The 16,489-nt window shown below is 46.2% G+C and overlaps 10 protein-coding genes across 10 annotated transcripts; 6 read left to right on the top strand and 4 right to left on the bottom strand.

The window, feature by feature from the left end:
* Nucleotides 1-398: 398 nt before the first annotated feature.
* On the bottom strand, nt 399-1,460 carry FIESC28_08218 (uncharacterized protein; the record flags this gene model as incomplete). Its single annotated transcript, XM_031162356.1, has 1 exon — nt 399-1,460. One exon carries the CDS (start codon nt 1,458-1,460, stop codon nt 399-401), a length of 1,062 nt encoding a protein of 353 aa, XP_031013584.1.
* Nucleotides 1,461-1,756: 296 nt separating this feature from the next.
* Nucleotides 1,757-3,326, bottom strand: FIESC28_08217 (uncharacterized protein; the record flags this gene model as incomplete). The annotated part of the gene is made up of 3 exons (XM_031162355.1): nt 1,757-2,489; nt 2,535-3,215; nt 3,283-3,326. 3 exons carry the CDS (start codon nt 3,324-3,326, stop codon nt 1,757-1,759), a joined length of 1,458 nt encoding a protein of 485 aa, XP_031013583.1.
* A 177-nt stretch (nt 3,327-3,503) lies between these two features.
* Nucleotides 3,504-4,454, top strand: FIESC28_08216 (uncharacterized protein; the record flags this gene model as incomplete). The annotated part of the gene is made up of 1 exon (XM_031162354.1): nt 3,504-4,454. The coding sequence occupies one exon, from the start codon at nt 3,504-3,506 to the stop codon at nt 4,452-4,454; it is 951 nt and encodes a 316-aa protein (XP_031013582.1).
* A 458-nt stretch (nt 4,455-4,912) lies between these two features.
* Nucleotides 4,913-5,197, top strand: FIESC28_08215 (uncharacterized protein; the record flags this gene model as incomplete). The annotated part of the gene is made up of 1 exon (XM_031162353.1): nt 4,913-5,197. The coding sequence occupies one exon, from the start codon at nt 4,913-4,915 to the stop codon at nt 5,195-5,197; it is 285 nt and encodes a 94-aa protein (XP_031013581.1).
* A 740-nt stretch (nt 5,198-5,937) lies between these two features.
* On the top strand, nt 5,938-6,282 carry FIESC28_08214 (uncharacterized protein; the record flags this gene model as incomplete). The annotated part of the gene is made up of 1 exon (XM_031162352.1): nt 5,938-6,282. The coding sequence occupies one exon, from the start codon at nt 5,938-5,940 to the stop codon at nt 6,280-6,282; it is 345 nt and encodes a 114-aa protein (XP_031013580.1).
* An 801-nt stretch (nt 6,283-7,083) lies between these two features.
* Nucleotides 7,084-7,419, top strand: FIESC28_08213 (uncharacterized protein; the record flags this gene model as incomplete). Its single annotated transcript, XM_031162351.1, has 1 exon — nt 7,084-7,419. The coding sequence occupies one exon, from the start codon at nt 7,084-7,086 to the stop codon at nt 7,417-7,419; it is 336 nt and encodes a 111-aa protein (XP_031013579.1).
* A 1,753-nt stretch (nt 7,420-9,172) lies between these two features.
* Nucleotides 9,173-10,168, bottom strand: FIESC28_08212 (uncharacterized protein; the record flags this gene model as incomplete). Its single annotated transcript, XM_031162350.1, has 3 exons — nt 9,173-9,625; nt 9,676-10,086; nt 10,136-10,168. The coding sequence occupies 3 exons, from the start codon at nt 10,166-10,168 to the stop codon at nt 9,173-9,175; spliced, it is 897 nt and encodes a 298-aa protein (XP_031013578.1).
* Nucleotides 10,169-12,600: 2,432 nt separating this feature from the next.
* Nucleotides 12,601-13,626, top strand: FIESC28_08211 (uncharacterized protein; the record flags this gene model as incomplete). The annotated part of the gene is made up of 2 exons (XM_031162349.1): nt 12,601-12,726; nt 12,778-13,626. The coding sequence occupies 2 exons, from the start codon at nt 12,601-12,603 to the stop codon at nt 13,624-13,626; spliced, it is 975 nt and encodes a 324-aa protein (XP_031013577.1).
* Nucleotides 13,627-13,870: 244 nt separating this feature from the next.
* FIESC28_08210 (uncharacterized protein) lies at nt 13,871-15,279 on the top strand (the record flags this gene model as incomplete). Its single annotated transcript, XM_031162348.1, has 3 exons — nt 13,871-14,126; nt 14,176-15,074; nt 15,121-15,279. The coding sequence occupies 3 exons, from the start codon at nt 13,871-13,873 to the stop codon at nt 15,277-15,279; spliced, it is 1,314 nt and encodes a 437-aa protein (XP_031013576.1).
* An 85-nt stretch (nt 15,280-15,364) lies between these two features.
* FIESC28_08209 (uncharacterized protein) lies at nt 15,365-15,813 on the bottom strand (the record flags this gene model as incomplete). The annotated part of the gene is made up of 3 exons (XM_031162347.1): nt 15,365-15,538; nt 15,584-15,633; nt 15,681-15,813. 3 exons carry the CDS (start codon nt 15,811-15,813, stop codon nt 15,365-15,367), a joined length of 357 nt encoding a protein of 118 aa, XP_031013575.1.
* Between the last annotated feature and the right edge of the window lie 676 nt (nt 15,814-16,489).

Genomic DNA, 16,489 nt, shown 5'->3' with positions numbered 1-16,489 from the left:
GTAGTAATTTCAGAGTCTTGCCTTATATATAGGAACAATCTGGAAAGACATCCCAGCCCATCAACCACTCTTGCGAGTACAGGGTAGCAAACTGGAGTGTGGATAGTGGGTCCTGTCATGTCTCAGATGTATCGAGTTCTTGAACACCCAAGCTGAACCATCTGCACTATCCCAAAAGGAGTAGGCCGAAGTACTATTCAAACCATCACGAACTCCTCGCGAAAACATGTGACCGTTCGAGATGTAAATCCCTGCCTTTGTCACTTGGTGTTTGGTCTTTCAACATGAAATTGCAAAGACATCAATGCCTCATGATGGGCAGCGAATCATCATGAGCTGGATATTCAAGACTGTCTTCTTCAATACAAAAACAATCATTAATTAACTAAACTTTTATTCTATCCCCTCCAATTATGCACAACCTCCACAAACCTCTCAACCTGTCCCCCATCAGTAGCCCACGTTGTCAAAAGCCTAATAACAGCCTCATCATCACCACACTTTTCCCAAACATAAAAACTAAAGCTCTCCTTCAACGCGCTAATCAATCCCAACGGCAACACTGCAAAAACCTGGTTCGTCTCCGTAGCTGCATATACCGTATATCCCGCCTCTGCAATTCCTTTGCTCAATAACTCTGCTGCCAGGTTTGCTTTTCGTGCCAAGTCAAAGTAGAGGTCTCCTTCGAAGAGTTCTGCGAATTGAGCGCCGATGACTCGACCTTTTGCGAGGAGGGAGCCGTGTTGTTTGACGTAGAATTCGAATTCGGAGGAGAGGCGGGGGTCTTTTACGACTACTGCTTCGCCTAGTAGTGCACCGTTCTTTGTACCGCCGATCCAGAAGATATCTGTCAGAGACAGAATGTCTGAAAGGGTCATGTCGTTTGATTTGGATGCTAGGGCTGTTCCTATCCTTGCGCCGTCGAGGAAGAGAATCAGACCGTTCTTTTCGCAAACTTCTTTTATAGCGGCCATTTCGGCCCTGGTGTATATCGTTCCGATCTCGGTCGCGTTGGAGATGTACACTAATCGTGGTTTCGCCATGTGAGGAAAATGCCAGTTATCATCCAACGCCCGTTCGATCGTTTGCGGTGTAAGTTTTCCATTAACAGGCGCAACGTTGATTATTTTATGACCACTTGCTTCCACGGCGCCTGTTTCGCGAGTAACGATATGTCCCGAACTCGCAGCGATGACAGCTTCGTGCGGTCTCAAACAGGCAGCGATCGAAATCGCATTCGCAGAAGTCCCACTGGGCACAAAGAATATTCCAACATCTTCACGTCCGAGATGTGCTCTTATGCGTTGTCGTGCGAGAGCGCAGTATGTATCATTGCCGTAACCGACTTCTTGTGTAGCGTTGCTTGCGATGAGAGCTTTTAGAAGAGCTGGATGGGCGCCTTCGCTGTAATCGTCCATGAAACTGTAGCGAAAGACGGGAGAGGGTATTTGAGAAGGCATTTTGGTAATAATTGATGGTAATGGTGTGATGATCTTTTGCACTAATTTGTGGTTTCTATATAGATTGTTGGAGGTCCACTCGATGATGCGTTGTTAGTCAGTGGAGTGTTAGTCAACGTTGTTGTGGGGTCGCGTTACTCAGTTTTTCATGACACCACCCGATAGCATTCCCCAGTAATAAACACATCATGTGCTTATCACCGGCCCGGTCGCAACATCACCAGATCTTAATGATACGGGAATGACAGTCGGTGTGATCAAAAGTGTTTGTTTTATTTGCCGGCCGATGTGTCACTTTACGATCCAGGCCCCATCGAAATCGTATTCGCCGCATCAAGAGAAAAATCGATAAAACTTCGATACGTCTCCACAGTAGATGGATCCAACGGTTTCGGGTAAGTCAGAATTTTCTGGAACTTTGGTTTCAAGGGTATGCCTGATGCTGTAAGGTCACTACCCTGATCCCACAGTTCCGGATACTTTTCGAAGAAAGCGGGGTCGATTTTGTAATATCCTGCTCCCTTGTCCATGTTGAGTTTATTAAACGCTGCTCTTGCGTATGCTGGTGAAGAAAATAGTGTAGAGATGTCTGGTGCGGGAAGAATAGCGATTGTGTTTTCGTCGGAGGTGGTGGACATTGTGTTGATTAGATCTGTTACACGCACGTACACTGTTATTTGTGGTGCGCCTAGAATAAGATCAGACATTGGTGTTTCGACGACGTAGCCTGTTACTGCGTCGCAGAAGATCTGGTCGATGTGGGGGTTTGCGGAGTGTAACTGAATCAATCTGTCTCTGATTGATGGAAAGGGTATCCAGTCGATGATGCCTGGGTGGGAGTTTTCGATTTGTGCTTTTGTGGGACGGTAGCGAGGATGGAGTTTGTTGAATGTTGTTGGGGAGGGATATAATTGCCAGGCTGTGAGTTCGATGATGTGGTAGAAGCGTGTTTTGGCGTACCAGGCCATTACGTCTGGACGGGTCATGCTGTTGAACATTGATAGGACCATGAGGACTGGTTGATAGACACTGTACCCGTTAGCTTTCATTCAATCCCAAAGACGAGGAACTTACCTTTGCACGGGGTGATGACCCTCAGGCACAAAACCAAGTGTGTTGAGCTTATTCTTCAACATCTTCTGCAATAGCTGAATATGATCCGAGAAAGGCGAATTTGTGAAAGCGTAGTCTTTGCCGAGCACCATGCTTGATTCTGCTGATGCGTTTATGGCTGTGAGATAGGGATCGATTCCCATTTGGTACTCGTGAGTCCAGATGTTTGGGATTTGAGAGTAGAATGGATTTGTGCCGGTGACGTTGATGAGTTCTGAACTGAGACCGTTTGTCGTTGGTGCTGCTGACGAACCGGTCAACATCTGAGGTTGACTGGCATCTGAGACAAAAGGAGCGTCAAAGTCCAGAATACTCGCATCAAAAGAATCCAAATCCAGCTCCGCTTCCCCATTCCTTCCACTATCCCTCTCATCCAGCTGTCCCGAGTTGTCGTGTCCATCCTTGGTATCATCCAAAGTCTTAGCAACACTGTCACTCAACCCCTGCACACTCGCCAACAACCTCGACATTTTCGTCTGAACATCGATCAACTGCTGTCTCAGCAATTTATTCTCCTTTTGAAGTGCTTCAATCCTTTCACTATCGGGTCTCTGATCTGCGTTTACGCGGTTGCGCAATTCCCGGATACATTCTGCTTGGCGACGTCGGAAGGCGCGCTGGGAGAGCCGATTGCGGAGTTTTCTGACAAAGCATCAGTGCCATGATCGCGATAAGGTAGAAAGATGTGAGTGGTTGGGAGACGGATTACTTTCTCTCTGCTTCGCTAATCGCAGGGTCATTCGGTGAGTCCATCTTGGGTGACTTGTCAATTACTGGGCCAAGGTGAAGGTCTGGATCTGAGGTGACAGGTCGGGGAAGAAACCGGGTGTTTTAATTGGATAGCGTCGGTTAGGATCGGCGGTTTCGGTTGAAGATAGTCCGATCTCCACTCTCAACGACATCACTTCTACAACAACACCATCACCAATCATGTCGGAACTTGTTCTTCCTCGCCCTGGCGCAAATGTTTCTAACGAAAAGCCAATTTCTGGACCCTCAGAGGCGGAGTTTGTAAAGACTTTCGGAGCATTGCTGCCGTCGGCGAAGTTTCTGGAAACCCCTCATGGTAAGGCGGCGTACTATCAGATACTTCCTTCAGAGATAAAGGGACCGATTGATCGTGTTTTGTTCATCCATGGCGTTCAGACTCCTGCGATAGGCATGCTGCCTCTTGTGCGCGCTCTCGAAAAATCTTTCCCACATGCACATGTGGTCCTGGTCGATCTCTGGGGACATGGCTTGAGCGACACTCCCATCCTGCCTCATGAGCCGGCCTTATTTCATCAATTGATCGATGGCTTGTTGGATCATCTGAAATGGCCTTCTGCACATCTCGTTGGCTTCTCCTTCGGAGGAGCTACCACGGCTAGCTACGTCGCCAAGAGACAAGAAAGAGTCAAGAGCTTTACCCTCGTCGCCCCAGCAGGCCTTCTCAGCGCAGAAGCAATCTTTCCACCCGAACACATGCGCGGCGACGATGAAGTAGCATCGCAAAAATGGATCCTGAACTTCCTCGAAGGCGGCGATCTCATCGTCCCTTCCAACTGGAAAGAAAGAGTCTCAAACGGCGAAATTGTGGCAGAAGCAGTACGAGACTGGCAAATGCGTAACCATCCCGGCCATGTCGCTTCAGTCGTTGGGATCTTCCGAGATGGCGGGGTGATGGATTCTCATTCCCAGTTTGCTCAGGCTGGCAAGGCTGGTGTGCCGAATCTTGCTGTTTTGGGTGAGATGGATGATTTGGTTAGTAAGGAGCAACTTGAAGAGTATGGGTTTGAGAATGTTTTTGTTGTTAATGAAGCGGGTCATGGGGTTGTTCGAGATAGAGCGGAGGAAGTTGCTGGGCTTATTACGAAGTTCTGGAATGGACTTGATGGTTGATCATAGATGTTGCCACAGACATAGATTGTAGATAAACTGATAGATGCTCAAGATATGGTACTATCATGACTTGAAATTGATCTGAACAGTACTCCTTGTATAGATATTAAATGTCTATCTACAATTCATTTTACGAAGGTCAGATTCGCAGTAAAACTCCGTTAGAGGCATGCTCATTCGGATACGTACTGGTTAGTTTTTCAAGTCACAATAAAACAAACGATGGTATTCAGAAGAGTCCCAAGTAGCTACCCGTTGACGACATGTAGATCAGAGAGTTCCAGCTTGCCTCATTACATGTGACATTTGATTAGAATAGCTTCATTGAAGAAACCTTGTGTTATGACGTGCGGGGCTGACAGCAGACAATACATGCCGTCCCAAACCCACTGAAACCTCTCTCAAATAAACCATCTTATCACCGAAGCCCACCACCTATTTTCAAACACCATATCGAAATGGCCACTCAAACCATTACCAACAAAGACGAGTTGCAAGAGCTCATCGAACAGAACCCGTTGGTCTTCGTCGCCGCTTTGGGAGCCGACTTCGAACCCGGTAACATGGAGTTCGAGAAGATAGCCCAAGAAAACGGTCAAGGCAGCGTTGTGTTTGCCAAGTTCCTTCTTGAGAAGGCGCCTGAACTGACGGCGCATTTCAAAATCGACGATGTTGCCACTGTTATTACGTTAATTGGCGGCGAGAAGGGACCGACGGTTCCCGGATTTGAACCGGATAGATGAGAGGATTTGGTGAGGGAGAAGATTGGGATGTAGGGAGGCAATTAATATCATTACGTCTTGTATCGGATTAGGTGTATCAGGACTGGGGTTCATAATGTTTGTCGCTACGACTATATGTAACCTATCATTCACCGAATCAAGGATATAGACGTGGCTTTTAAGAGACTTTGCCATTAAGGGAACTATGATGTTACTCTGCAATATTCATACCTCAATGAACCAAGAGGGTAATGAGGAACCGTGTATCATTTTGAACTCGAACGTGTACACTGTCTCAGCACCACCGTGTTTGCTGGGCCTCGATTCACACGCACAGCAGAGACTCAATAGTTCATGGCGGATATTGGGGAATTACTATTGAATTCTCTTACGAGATCGCCGACAATGTACAATTGTTGAGGCCAACTTCCGACAATACGGCGCTTGGTTGCAATGTTTGCATGGGGTGGGATCTGCGACAGATAGCTCAACTAGCACAGACATAGCCCAATCAGCATTACGTTTACAAACTTAGCTTATCAGCTGTCTTGCATTTCAGCTCAACAACTTGATATTCCATGCGCTATGATGACATTACCCCGCGTTGGTAGAAGATGCCGCAATTTATAAATGCCGCTTCCTCCATCTCTGTCAGTATCTCTTCCTCCGACTCATAAATAACACCACACACCAAAACTACACATCTTCAAGCTCAACTACTTTGTATCACTACCAGAAAGTTCCACCTTCATACCCTCAAGATGGGCGTCATTGAAATCAATTCCAAAGAGGAATTTGATGAATTTCTTCAATCCCACAAAACCGTTATCGTTGATGCCTCTGCAGTATGGTGCGGTCCCTGCAAAGCGATCAGCCCCTACTTCGAAAAGTACGCCGCCGAGAACGAGCACATTAAGGACAAAGTTGCCTTCATCAAATTTGATACCGACGAGATCCCTGATCTTGCGCAGGAGCTCAGGATTCGCTCTATACCCGCCTTTTTCGTGTTTGAAGATGGTGAGCGCGCAGAGACCCTGTCTGGGGCCAATCCACCTGCATTGATGAAGATTGTGCAGAGCGCGGTTGAAAGGTTCAATGGGGATTGAAAGTTGTTTGTGCTCGGAGGTTTTCATGGTTGGAACTCGATCATTGAGGATATGCTGTGCCTTGTAGTCGGCATGGGCAGGGAAGTGGTAACTACCATTTAGCTCAAAATTAATCGCATGAGTTTACACATGTAGTGATTATCACGATCTGGACGCCTGCCGGGCCAAAATTAATCCACTGGGCAAAAAGGCGGTGTTGTCAATTTGAGACACGGCAGGATATCAAGGTTGCAAAGTCATGTTTACACTCCGCAGGGGACAAATCAAAAGCATTGATGTAAGACCTGCAGAGTACATTGCCTTTAGCGTGGTATTGACTAAGCTTAACTCGGCGAGTCTTTCCACTTTGACCGCTCTGAAGAGATTCAACGGCTGGATAATAGAGGTATTGGGAAAATTGCTTTTCAACGCTGGATAGTTGACTGTAATTGGACATTGGCTACTGCCCTGGGCTCTCATGACCGGGTTTAGTAGATCTGATGATGGGATTACGAGGTTAGGATCGACACCGGGGTAGCTTCGGGCAGACCAGCTTGGATGCATGGTTGGCGGGTTCTCCCGTAGCAGCAGATATTATCCAATCAGCATCATATGCCTGTTTTCAGCTGTCTCACAACTCAGCACCTCAACAAAACTTAAGACATTATATGCATTATGACGCCAGTGTTTACATAAGACCTTTTCGTAAGCTTTTACCCCGCATTTATTTAAGCTCACGGCTCCTCTTCTCCTTCTCTTCCTTCCATCATCACACCAACCACCTATCTCTCTTCCAAAGCCAGATTCACTTATACCCTCAAAATGACCGTCATCGAGATCAAAGATCGGGCCCACTATCAGGACCTCATCAACAACAACAAAGTCGTCATCATCGACGCCTGGGCGCCATGGTGTGGACCATGTCGCTTTATCAGTCCCATCTTCGAACAGCTTTCCGAAAGAGAAGAGTTCAATAAGAGCGGAGTTGTATTTGCAAAGGTTGACGTTGACCAAGCGGAGGATGTTTCGTACGAGCTGGGTATTCGGGCTATGCCGACTTTTATAAGCTTTTATGACGGTGAGCTTCAGGATAAGCTGCAGGGGGCAGACCCCAATGGCTTGGAGAAGCTTGTGCAGGAGGTCACCAGCAAGGTTTAATGGAAATGGTTGGAGATTAATTTTGTATCTTGTCGTTGGAGGTACTCTGGCAGGAAGATATCATTCAATAAGATTCAATTTCACCACGCCATCTCACGATAGGAATAGCAGCAATTTAAAGATGGTATGAAAAAGTCAAATTCCAATCCCAACCTTCTGAATAAAGGCGTTCCGAAAGAGGCTGGATCGGCCTTTGATACACCCTCAAGTAGACAGACTAAAGATAGCTAGTGAGGTCGATCATAGCCGCCAAGAACACCAACCATCCACATTCCTGTACGCTCAGGCTTTCAGATATCTCACTTCTGCTCAAGCAAAGTCATTCAAGACATTTCATGCATGACGACACCGAGGCTGGGATATCGCCCTAGACTCCACTTTATTTTACTTTTTCCAAAATATAAAAGGCTTGCTTGTCCTCGAAACCTCTCCTTCATCTTCTTTTTACCACTGACACACCTAACCTTCAACATAACATAACCACATACACCATTATCCTTGCAAACCATACACATCTATTTCCTCGAGACCAAGATGACAGTTACTCCAATTGGAAGCCTGGCAGAGTTGAATGAAATCCTTGCAAACAATAACCTGGTCGTCGTCGACTTTTGGGCAACTTGGTGCGGGCCATGCCGCATGATAAGCCCCGTTTTCGAAAAATTGGATCAGGATTTCCCACATTTTTACTTTGCTAAGGTGGATATTGATGACGCGCCCGATATTGCGGCAAAGTATGGTATCAGAGCCATGCCAAACTTTAAAGTGTTTAAAGATGGAAAAGAGGTTGACGAAATGGTCGGGGCTAATCCTCAGGGATTGTTGGAACTGTTAAACCGGTCCATGTAATGTAGTAGCTGAGAGTGACGGATGAATTCTATATGGAATTTCATGGTGAGAAATCAGGTACTGAAAATCCGGTCGCCGGTGGAACCATGGCAGGATGGCACGGGTTGGTCGACGGCAGCCAGTTTCAGGTCTTATTTGTGAAACTCGATACTGATGAGGCTCCTTACATAATATGTAAGCTTAGAATTCACTCAGGGTCAAGGATAGTCCAATCAACAACATGTTTGGGCAGCCAGCGATGCAGGTGTCACACAACATCACAACAAGTTACAGAACAAGTAGATCATGATGCCGATGTTTACACAATGCCTTTTCTCCATCCTCTACCCCTATTTCATACAATCTTGCACATTCTATAAAAGCTTTCGTTGGTTCCTGCTCATCGTCTCTCCCTTTCATCGAGACAAAACCTACACCGCACAAACAGATTCATCAGAAGTACCCTCAAGATGCTCAACACAGAAATCAGAAACTAATCTCAATATAAAGAACTCCTGGAAACGAATCAGGTCGTCATCATCAATGCTTGGGCAACCTGGTGTGGGCCGTGCCGCATTATAGGCCCTGACTTTAATAAGCTTTCTGAAAACGAAGAGTACAACAGGCCTGGAGTTGTTTTTGCTAAGGTTGATATTGATGCTGTGGATGACGTCGCTAAAGGGCTTAGTGTTCAGTCCTTGCCTACCTTCTACACTTTGAGCAATGGCAAACTTGAAAAGCAATTCACGGGGGCAGACCCGAGTCGTTTGGAGCAACTTGTGAAGGGGGCCACTAGCGAGGTTGATTGAGATCGATGGGAAACTTTGGATTATTTGCCGGCTTTTATGGTCGAGAAAGGTTTGTAACAAATCGATTGATATTGGTGGAGTTAGGGTAGAATGATACAATGCCTGTTTGATAATAATCAGTTTCCAACAACCCGCCTAACAGTTCCATCAACGCTCTCAAGCTCAATTCCCAAGATATCATTCCCCAAGTTCTTCTCCTCGGCATAATTAGCTCTCAGACCCTCCGTATTTCCATAAGTAATCGCATGAACAAGAATGAATCCACCACTGAAATCTCCAGCACTTAATCTCTTTCCCGCTTCAGCAATTTCAGCATCAGTAGTCGTCTTTTCAACTGTCCACTTTCCTCCGGTGGCCTTTTCAAGGGAGTGCAGAATTTCGTTCTGTGTCGTCACGACAGAGTAGACGTAGAGATAGCGGTTGCGCGTTTCCTCGGGGTGTTCAAGGGTTGAGACGATAGCTTGGCCGAGTTGTCTCTCGTTTGTAAGGGTGAACTTCTTGTTGCCGTCATCCCAGATCTTTGCGGTGCGGTTCTTAATGTCGTAACCAAGGAAGCCGTTTGCAATACCCTACTCATGGTTAGTTTTGCTTGCGTTTTTGGTTGCAAAGAACTACTAACCCAATCGAACAAAAGTCCAGTAGCAAGACCAGTCCAACTCAACCCATCCTTCTCCTTACTCTTCAAATACTCAATCGAATTCTTCTTCACCTCAAAAAGCGGCAACAACCCCAACACAACAGGATCCTCACTACTAGATGAGAACTCAGAAGGCAAGAAACGCCTAACGTCCGCACGAACAGCGGCGTCAACTAGCTTCTGCTGTTGATCGAAGCCTTCGACGCCCAAAGCGGAGATGAGTACGTCTTGACCCTTTAGAGCTTCGGTGAGGTCATTTTCGGAGAAATCCGTTGGGCGCACTCTGATGTTTGCGGGGTAGGTTGCTTTGCTTTCTTTGCGAACAAGGACGGTGACGGTGAGGTTTGTGGAGGTGAGAGCGTTGAGAATGATATTTCCTGTGCTTCCGCTGGCCTTGGGCGGTGTTAGTGAGTGGTGATGTTGAAGATTGGGGATGACTTACACCAACGATGGCGATGTTCTTATAGGCAGACATGGTAACTGATCGATAAATTTCGGTTCTAAGTTGTAAAGACACTGTTTGAGGTAATGAGATTGAATGATTGAGTTACCTGGTCGATAAGAGCGCCTTCCATCTCGAACATTTATACATTTGGAGAAGTTGACGATCACGACATTACCTCTCTATTCCCGCGGCTCAAAAGACCCTTTGCTTAGATCCAGATTGGCGAATGACAAATTGCTCAGGCTAGTGCTGACAGTCGATCCAACCACCATTCACCTTATTCAACCAATCATTCTTCTTAGCGCCAGAGATTGGGTTTATAAGCTTTGAAGGAGCCGAAATCCTTCGCGGTGTATTTCAAAGCCTCGTGGTAAAGAGTTAAAAGCGAAGAGCCGAGCCATGGGTAATTACCCTGTCGTCGAAGAAATTGTAAGTAGATTGAGAAATTGTATCTGCAATCGGTTATTATTCTTGTCAACGTTATTATGTTACACTGGAAATAAGTATTTCTCAGCATCTTCTTTGACATCCATGAATTTGCGATACCTTTACTCTCAACATATGCTACGAATCTTGGCCTTTCCGTTCGGAATGGGGCACAAAGTTATTCGCCTAGGTACTAAGCATATATCAAGATTCTCATAAGCTTCTTTTAAGCACTCTCTCAAGAACCTTGAACTTAATTGGCTCAAAGCTGCACTATAACGATAGCTTTCCGCCTTCTTGCGGAATTATCCAAGACTATGGAGTTATAGAATTTCATTTTCGTGTTGTTTCGTGTCTAATGTTTCAGGGTAGCATTCCAGACAACGCGAGCTCACGCGAAGTGGACAAGAAGTCGATGCGTGCTGTGGGTACATTCCATCGTGGGTGAAAATTGACAACAATCTTTTTACCATAAGAAAATTTTTGTTCAATTTAGAATCAAAGCATCAGTTAGAAATCGAATGCGTTCGTAGTGAACTCAACTTCGTTTGATGTCTATCCCATTCAGCTCTTTCACTGCCGTCTTTGAGATCCAATATGCCTACGAGAAAGGTGGGTCAGGATATATCTCAACCCTCATGCCTTTCTAAGCTCTGTTTGTACTGTCTGTCTGGCTTCTCAGGTTTTACATTGAATGCAAGAATAGTGAAGTCTGAATTTATTTCTTGAAGTTTACTTTAGTAATCCAAGCTGTAGGTAGCTAGCACGGTGCCCCAGTGACTGCCATTCACTTGTCTCTCCCTGATTTACTAAAGAACATCTATACGCTTAACCTGTAGAAAGCCGACAGCATTATCTGGCAGCCCAATTTATCCAATTGTCTTGCCTGCCCTACTACTTGGGCGTGGGCTCCTTTGGTTCCACATAGCTAGTTGAGTGATAACAAGTCGTAGACCCACAATCTGAGACCTTTGTGAGGGTCTTGAAACCTGCTCCCTTGAACTTCCACTCGCAATGGTTGACCAAGATGCGATCTTCGCCGGCTGCGGGCTTGGGTGAGTCTTGGAATTGGCACATTTTGAAGTTGCTGTTTGTTTCTGGTATTTAGTATTTATTTGGTATTTGGTGTTGTGTCTTGGGTATGTAAAGTTTTTAGTTTGGGAAAGATACTGGCGATAATTATACTCCATGACTGGGAGTGATGATCAGCATTGATGGGATCACACGACATCATTGCTTGTGTGATGATTTACTTCGTATCGGAAATCATTGTTAGACAGTAGAGTGTGGCTCGATCAAAGCTTCACGTCTTTCTATGTGCATCACGGTAACGTTTGGTAAAGTCATATAAGTGATAACAACCATGATATTCATTGAGAATATGGGGTAAAAATAGAATGACTTGGTGATTCCAAAAACCGTGTCCATTCTCGATTCAATAATCAGCAAGATTTTCAATGTGCAGTCTAATGGGGACGAACTAGGAGCTAAAGTCTCAACACAGGCTTATTGAACATAACCAGGAAAGTAAAATAAACCCCAAATGTATAGAATACTGTGTAAACCTGAATTTCCATCCTTTCACAGTGGAATAATTGTTTTGAACAACAAAGCATTGCATATTTGACTCTGCACAACAATACCCTGGAGTGACAAATCCTTATCTTATCACGCATGCAGATAACAGATAAGAACCCCTCCATCTCCGCACCAGTGCTACGCTACATCACCGCTTCAACCCCGCCATTCACTATCACAACGGGTCTTGCTGCAAGTTCCTGACTCGAAGTACATGACGCCTTTCCCAGATTGGCTGGTGATGCGAGACGAAATAACCTTATCACTGACTAGGCTGGCAATGAAGAATGCGTAAGCGGGCGTTCATTTAGCCACCCGAGACATTATGACTGATATCGTTGTTGATTATCTATCAATCATGACGTTCTTTTGTTTGGCAGAAACGACTGATCACAATCAGGGTTGAGTATATATAATGCCAAGTCTCGAAGAGAAGATGAGAACACCACGAATCCAAAATGTCTGCAGACCCTGATTACGACTTTCCTCGAGACTTTCGAGGATATGGAGAGGAGGGCCTGGTAGGGCTGAAGTGGCCCAATAACGCTAAGATAGCGGTCTCGTTCGTCATTAATTACGAGGAGGTGAATCCAGAACCAACCAGTGAACGTACAATCACTGAACTCAGTCTGTAGGGCGGCGAGCATTCTATCGAAAACGGCGACGGCGTCTCAGAATCAATTCTTCGCGAGTTCCCTTGCACAGGACGCATAAACGAACGGGACTACAACGCCGAGTCCGAATACGAATATGGATCTCGAGTTGGTTTCTGGAGATTGTTCAAGCTCTTCAACAAGAACAATGTGAAGTTTACTCTTTATGCTGTGGCCCAGGCACTTGAGAAACAACCTGAAGTAGCAAAACGCTGTGTACAAGAAGGACATGATGTTGCGTCGCATGGTTATCGATGGGTAGATCATCATGATTGGTCTGTTGAGAAAGAGAAAGAGGATATCAAGAGGGCTATCGTGAATTTGAAGGATTTGACGGGTTTTGCGCCCAGGGGATGGTACTATGGTCGACCATCACCTCGAAGTCGAACTCTGGTACCGCAAGTTTATGAAGAGATGGGCGAGGAATTACTTTGGGCGAGTGATACATACGCCGACGATGTACCATATTGGATCGACCTACCCCACGAGCGCGATGTCCCTGATCCGGAAGGTTGTCTTATGATTCCATACAGCTACGATTGCAACGACTTCAAGTTCCACATCGTCACCGGCTTTAGTGATCCGACTACCTTCTACACCCACCTCAAGAATGCTTTCGATGTTCTATACGAAGAAGGAGAAGAAGGGCAGCCAAAGGTGATGACAATCGGCTTACACTGCCGCATCATCGGAAGACCAAGCCGATTTAAAGCATTGGAAGATTTCGTGGAGTATATATCTAAGAAAGAAGATATTTGGGTTGCCACGCGGACAGAAATTGCCGAGGTATTTAGACAGCAGTTTCCCTACAGAAAAGGACATCTGGCATAGATAAGAGATCCAGTATAAATCAGGTTCTTATTTCATGAAGTCTGTATTTCCAGGATCCACATTGTGGCCGGTGATAGTGTGCCGGCCTAGCGTCCTTGGCTACCCTCAGGTGACGACTGTGGAGAAGCCATTATGTCAGCTCACGACCAAGGTCAGCAGAAAAGACGCAGATCTTTGAGGAGGACAGATCACATTTATTCCATTAACACTCAATTGAATCTTTTAATCATTTCTCATCTTCGCCATGTTCACGGAATCATATAGTCTTACGGCCACAGAGGTAATCGCCAAGATCCGAGATGGCGAACTCACTGTGGAACAATACGCAACGTCACTGCTAACGCGCATCCAAGAGCGTGATCCGATGGTTAAGGCATGGGTTTACATCAATCCTGAGCAGGTTCTTGCGGAGGCGAGGAGGTTGGATTCGGTTCCGATGGAGGAGAGGGGGCCTTTGCATGGTGTTGCTGTTGCTGTGAAGGATGTCATCTACACGAAGGGTCAGTCGACTGCATCTGGTGTTGGAACTTTATTGATTGACTTGGATAGATATGCCGACGCAATACAACTCCCCATTGTATCAAGGCGACGCCCCCCAAGTCGACGCAGCAAGCATAATCATCCTCCGCAAAGCAGGCGCTCTAATCCTCGGCAAAACAACAACCACCGAATTCGCAGCAACAACCCAAGGACCACCCACAACAAACCCCCACGACAGCTCTCGTACACCCGGCGGCTCATCTTCTGGATCTGGCGCTGTGGTAGGAGACTTCCAAGCACCCATCGCCCTCGGCACACAAACTGGAGGAAGTACAATTCGTCCAGCCTCTTTCAACGGTATTTACGGCTTTAAACCAACCTGGAATTCAATTTCCCGAGAAGGACAGAAGGTATTTTCTCTTATTAATGATACGATTGGTTTTTATGCAAGAAGTGTGGAGGATTTGGATTTACTCGCCGACGTTTTTGCGCTGGAAGACGATCAGCCGCCGAATCCCAACTTCAGACTTCAAGGAGCCAAAATTGCTATTAGCAAGACTATGGTTTGGCCGCAAGCTGGATACGGTCTTGTAGACGCTATGATCCGGGCCATCGAACTCCTCCGTGCAGAGGGTGCTACGGTGGATGAAATTGAGTTTCCGGATTCTTTGCAGGAGCTGCCGAATTGGTATAACATTATCTTCAATTCTGATGGTCGAACAGCATTTCTGCCAGAATACAGAGTCGACAAAACGCGTATCGCAGATCAGCTCGTCGGACATGTTGAGAATAGGATGAAAATCACTCGTGCGGCACAGGTCAAGGCTTTTGATGACATCGCAGCTGCAAGACCGGTGGTAGATGGTATGCTTTCGCAATACGACGCTGTATTGACGCCGAGTGTACCCGATGAAGCACCCGAGGGTATTGAGAGTACAGGAAGTGCGGCATTCTGCCAGATATGGACGGTAAGTGACTCATCTTACGCCCGTGGATTGGACTAATGAGATACAGGTTCTACATGTTCCGGTTCTTAACATCCCAGGATTCGTTGGGTTTAACGGCATGCCCATCGGCCTGTCACTTGTTGCGCCGAGATACCACGACAGAAAACTCCTTTCGGTTGGACGACAAGTGGGGAGGCTTTTTGAAGAGTCAGGAGGATGGAGATGATTGGTATCGAAGCTTCTCGCTAGGGTAACGCAACTCAATATGCCCGCGCTTAACATTCACTCCAACCATTTCCTCGTGAAGTAACTCAGCTGTCCAGTAGAGGCGGAACCTTTTCAACAAGATACTCCACAATAGCATCGGGACCTCTCTCAACCTGTAACCCCTGTGGAATGGCATGTAACTTTATATCCGGCACGATAGACTTTGCCATTTCGTGAATTTGCTTTGCTTCTTCAGGCGACCACATAGAAGCGGAGAACTGATCATTAGACCTTTATCAGAGTTTGGGAGTGGGGTGACGTACCAGGACATTGGGTTTATGCTCTATGACTTTTGGAATAACTTCATCGATGCCTAGAATAGATGAGTCAGGTAATAAGGGTAATCTGGGGGTCATGTACTTGAACAATTGTCGACGTGAATTATCTCATAGTCATCTTGTAGTTCAGTGATAAGCCGACCGATGAGACGCTTTGCGCGCTCAGGTGCGGTGTTGACTGTCACCAGTCTGAAAGGTCCTTTTCTGGTCGTCATTGTGTTTGGACTGTGGAGTAAGGTTGAGTTTGGAGGAGGGATTTGTTGCGTTTTAAGGTGTTGCGGATATAATTTGTCTTCTTCTGATTGGTATTTCCGGTGTGGAAGCGGGGTGGCGCCGAATATCGCTGGTGCACCCAGGTCCATGGATTTTTTTGGACCTTGGTGCATCTTCGTTAAGGTCGGGGGTTCTACCGATGGACAGATAAGGAGGGCACATTGAAGGACCATGGTTGGATGGCCCTACGCTGTTGGGGTAGTAACCTTGTTGCGTCATCTCCAGGATACAGAAGGTCTGAAAATACTGGGCACATTTGTTGAAAACTCTGGACCGTACAGTCAATGATGGCAAGGCTTGTAAACTGATCTCCAAAGAAATCAGACTGATTGGTGAATGCTGATCGGACTCTTAATGTCACTTGCCTACAGTGATAATCACGTTGAACTTGTTATCATAGTGAGCCACTATGAGAGACGAAATAATTGGGTCACCTTAGGCGAGCTGAGACTGCCTTTTAGATTATTTTATTTTGGAAGTCTGAAGATGGGAAGTAAAGCCTGTCTACATGCAGCATCCTCCCTTCCTGGTTTAAGCATTAGGTTTTGGCGGAGTATAAAATCCCTTCCTTGCTTCCTTCCTTACTTCATTTGTTTTGGTCATTGTTTCCCCCCCCCC

The sequence above is a fragment of the Fusarium coffeatum genome (genome assembly GCF_003316985.1).
Source record: "Fusarium coffeatum strain FIESC_28 chromosome Unknown BRIP53273_contig_191, whole genome shotgun sequence".
NCBI classification, from domain to species: Eukaryota; Fungi; Ascomycota; class Sordariomycetes; order Hypocreales; family Nectriaceae; genus Fusarium; species Fusarium coffeatum.
The sequence above is the reverse complement of the archived record's forward strand: the minus strand, read 5'-3'. Positions and strand labels throughout refer to the sequence as shown.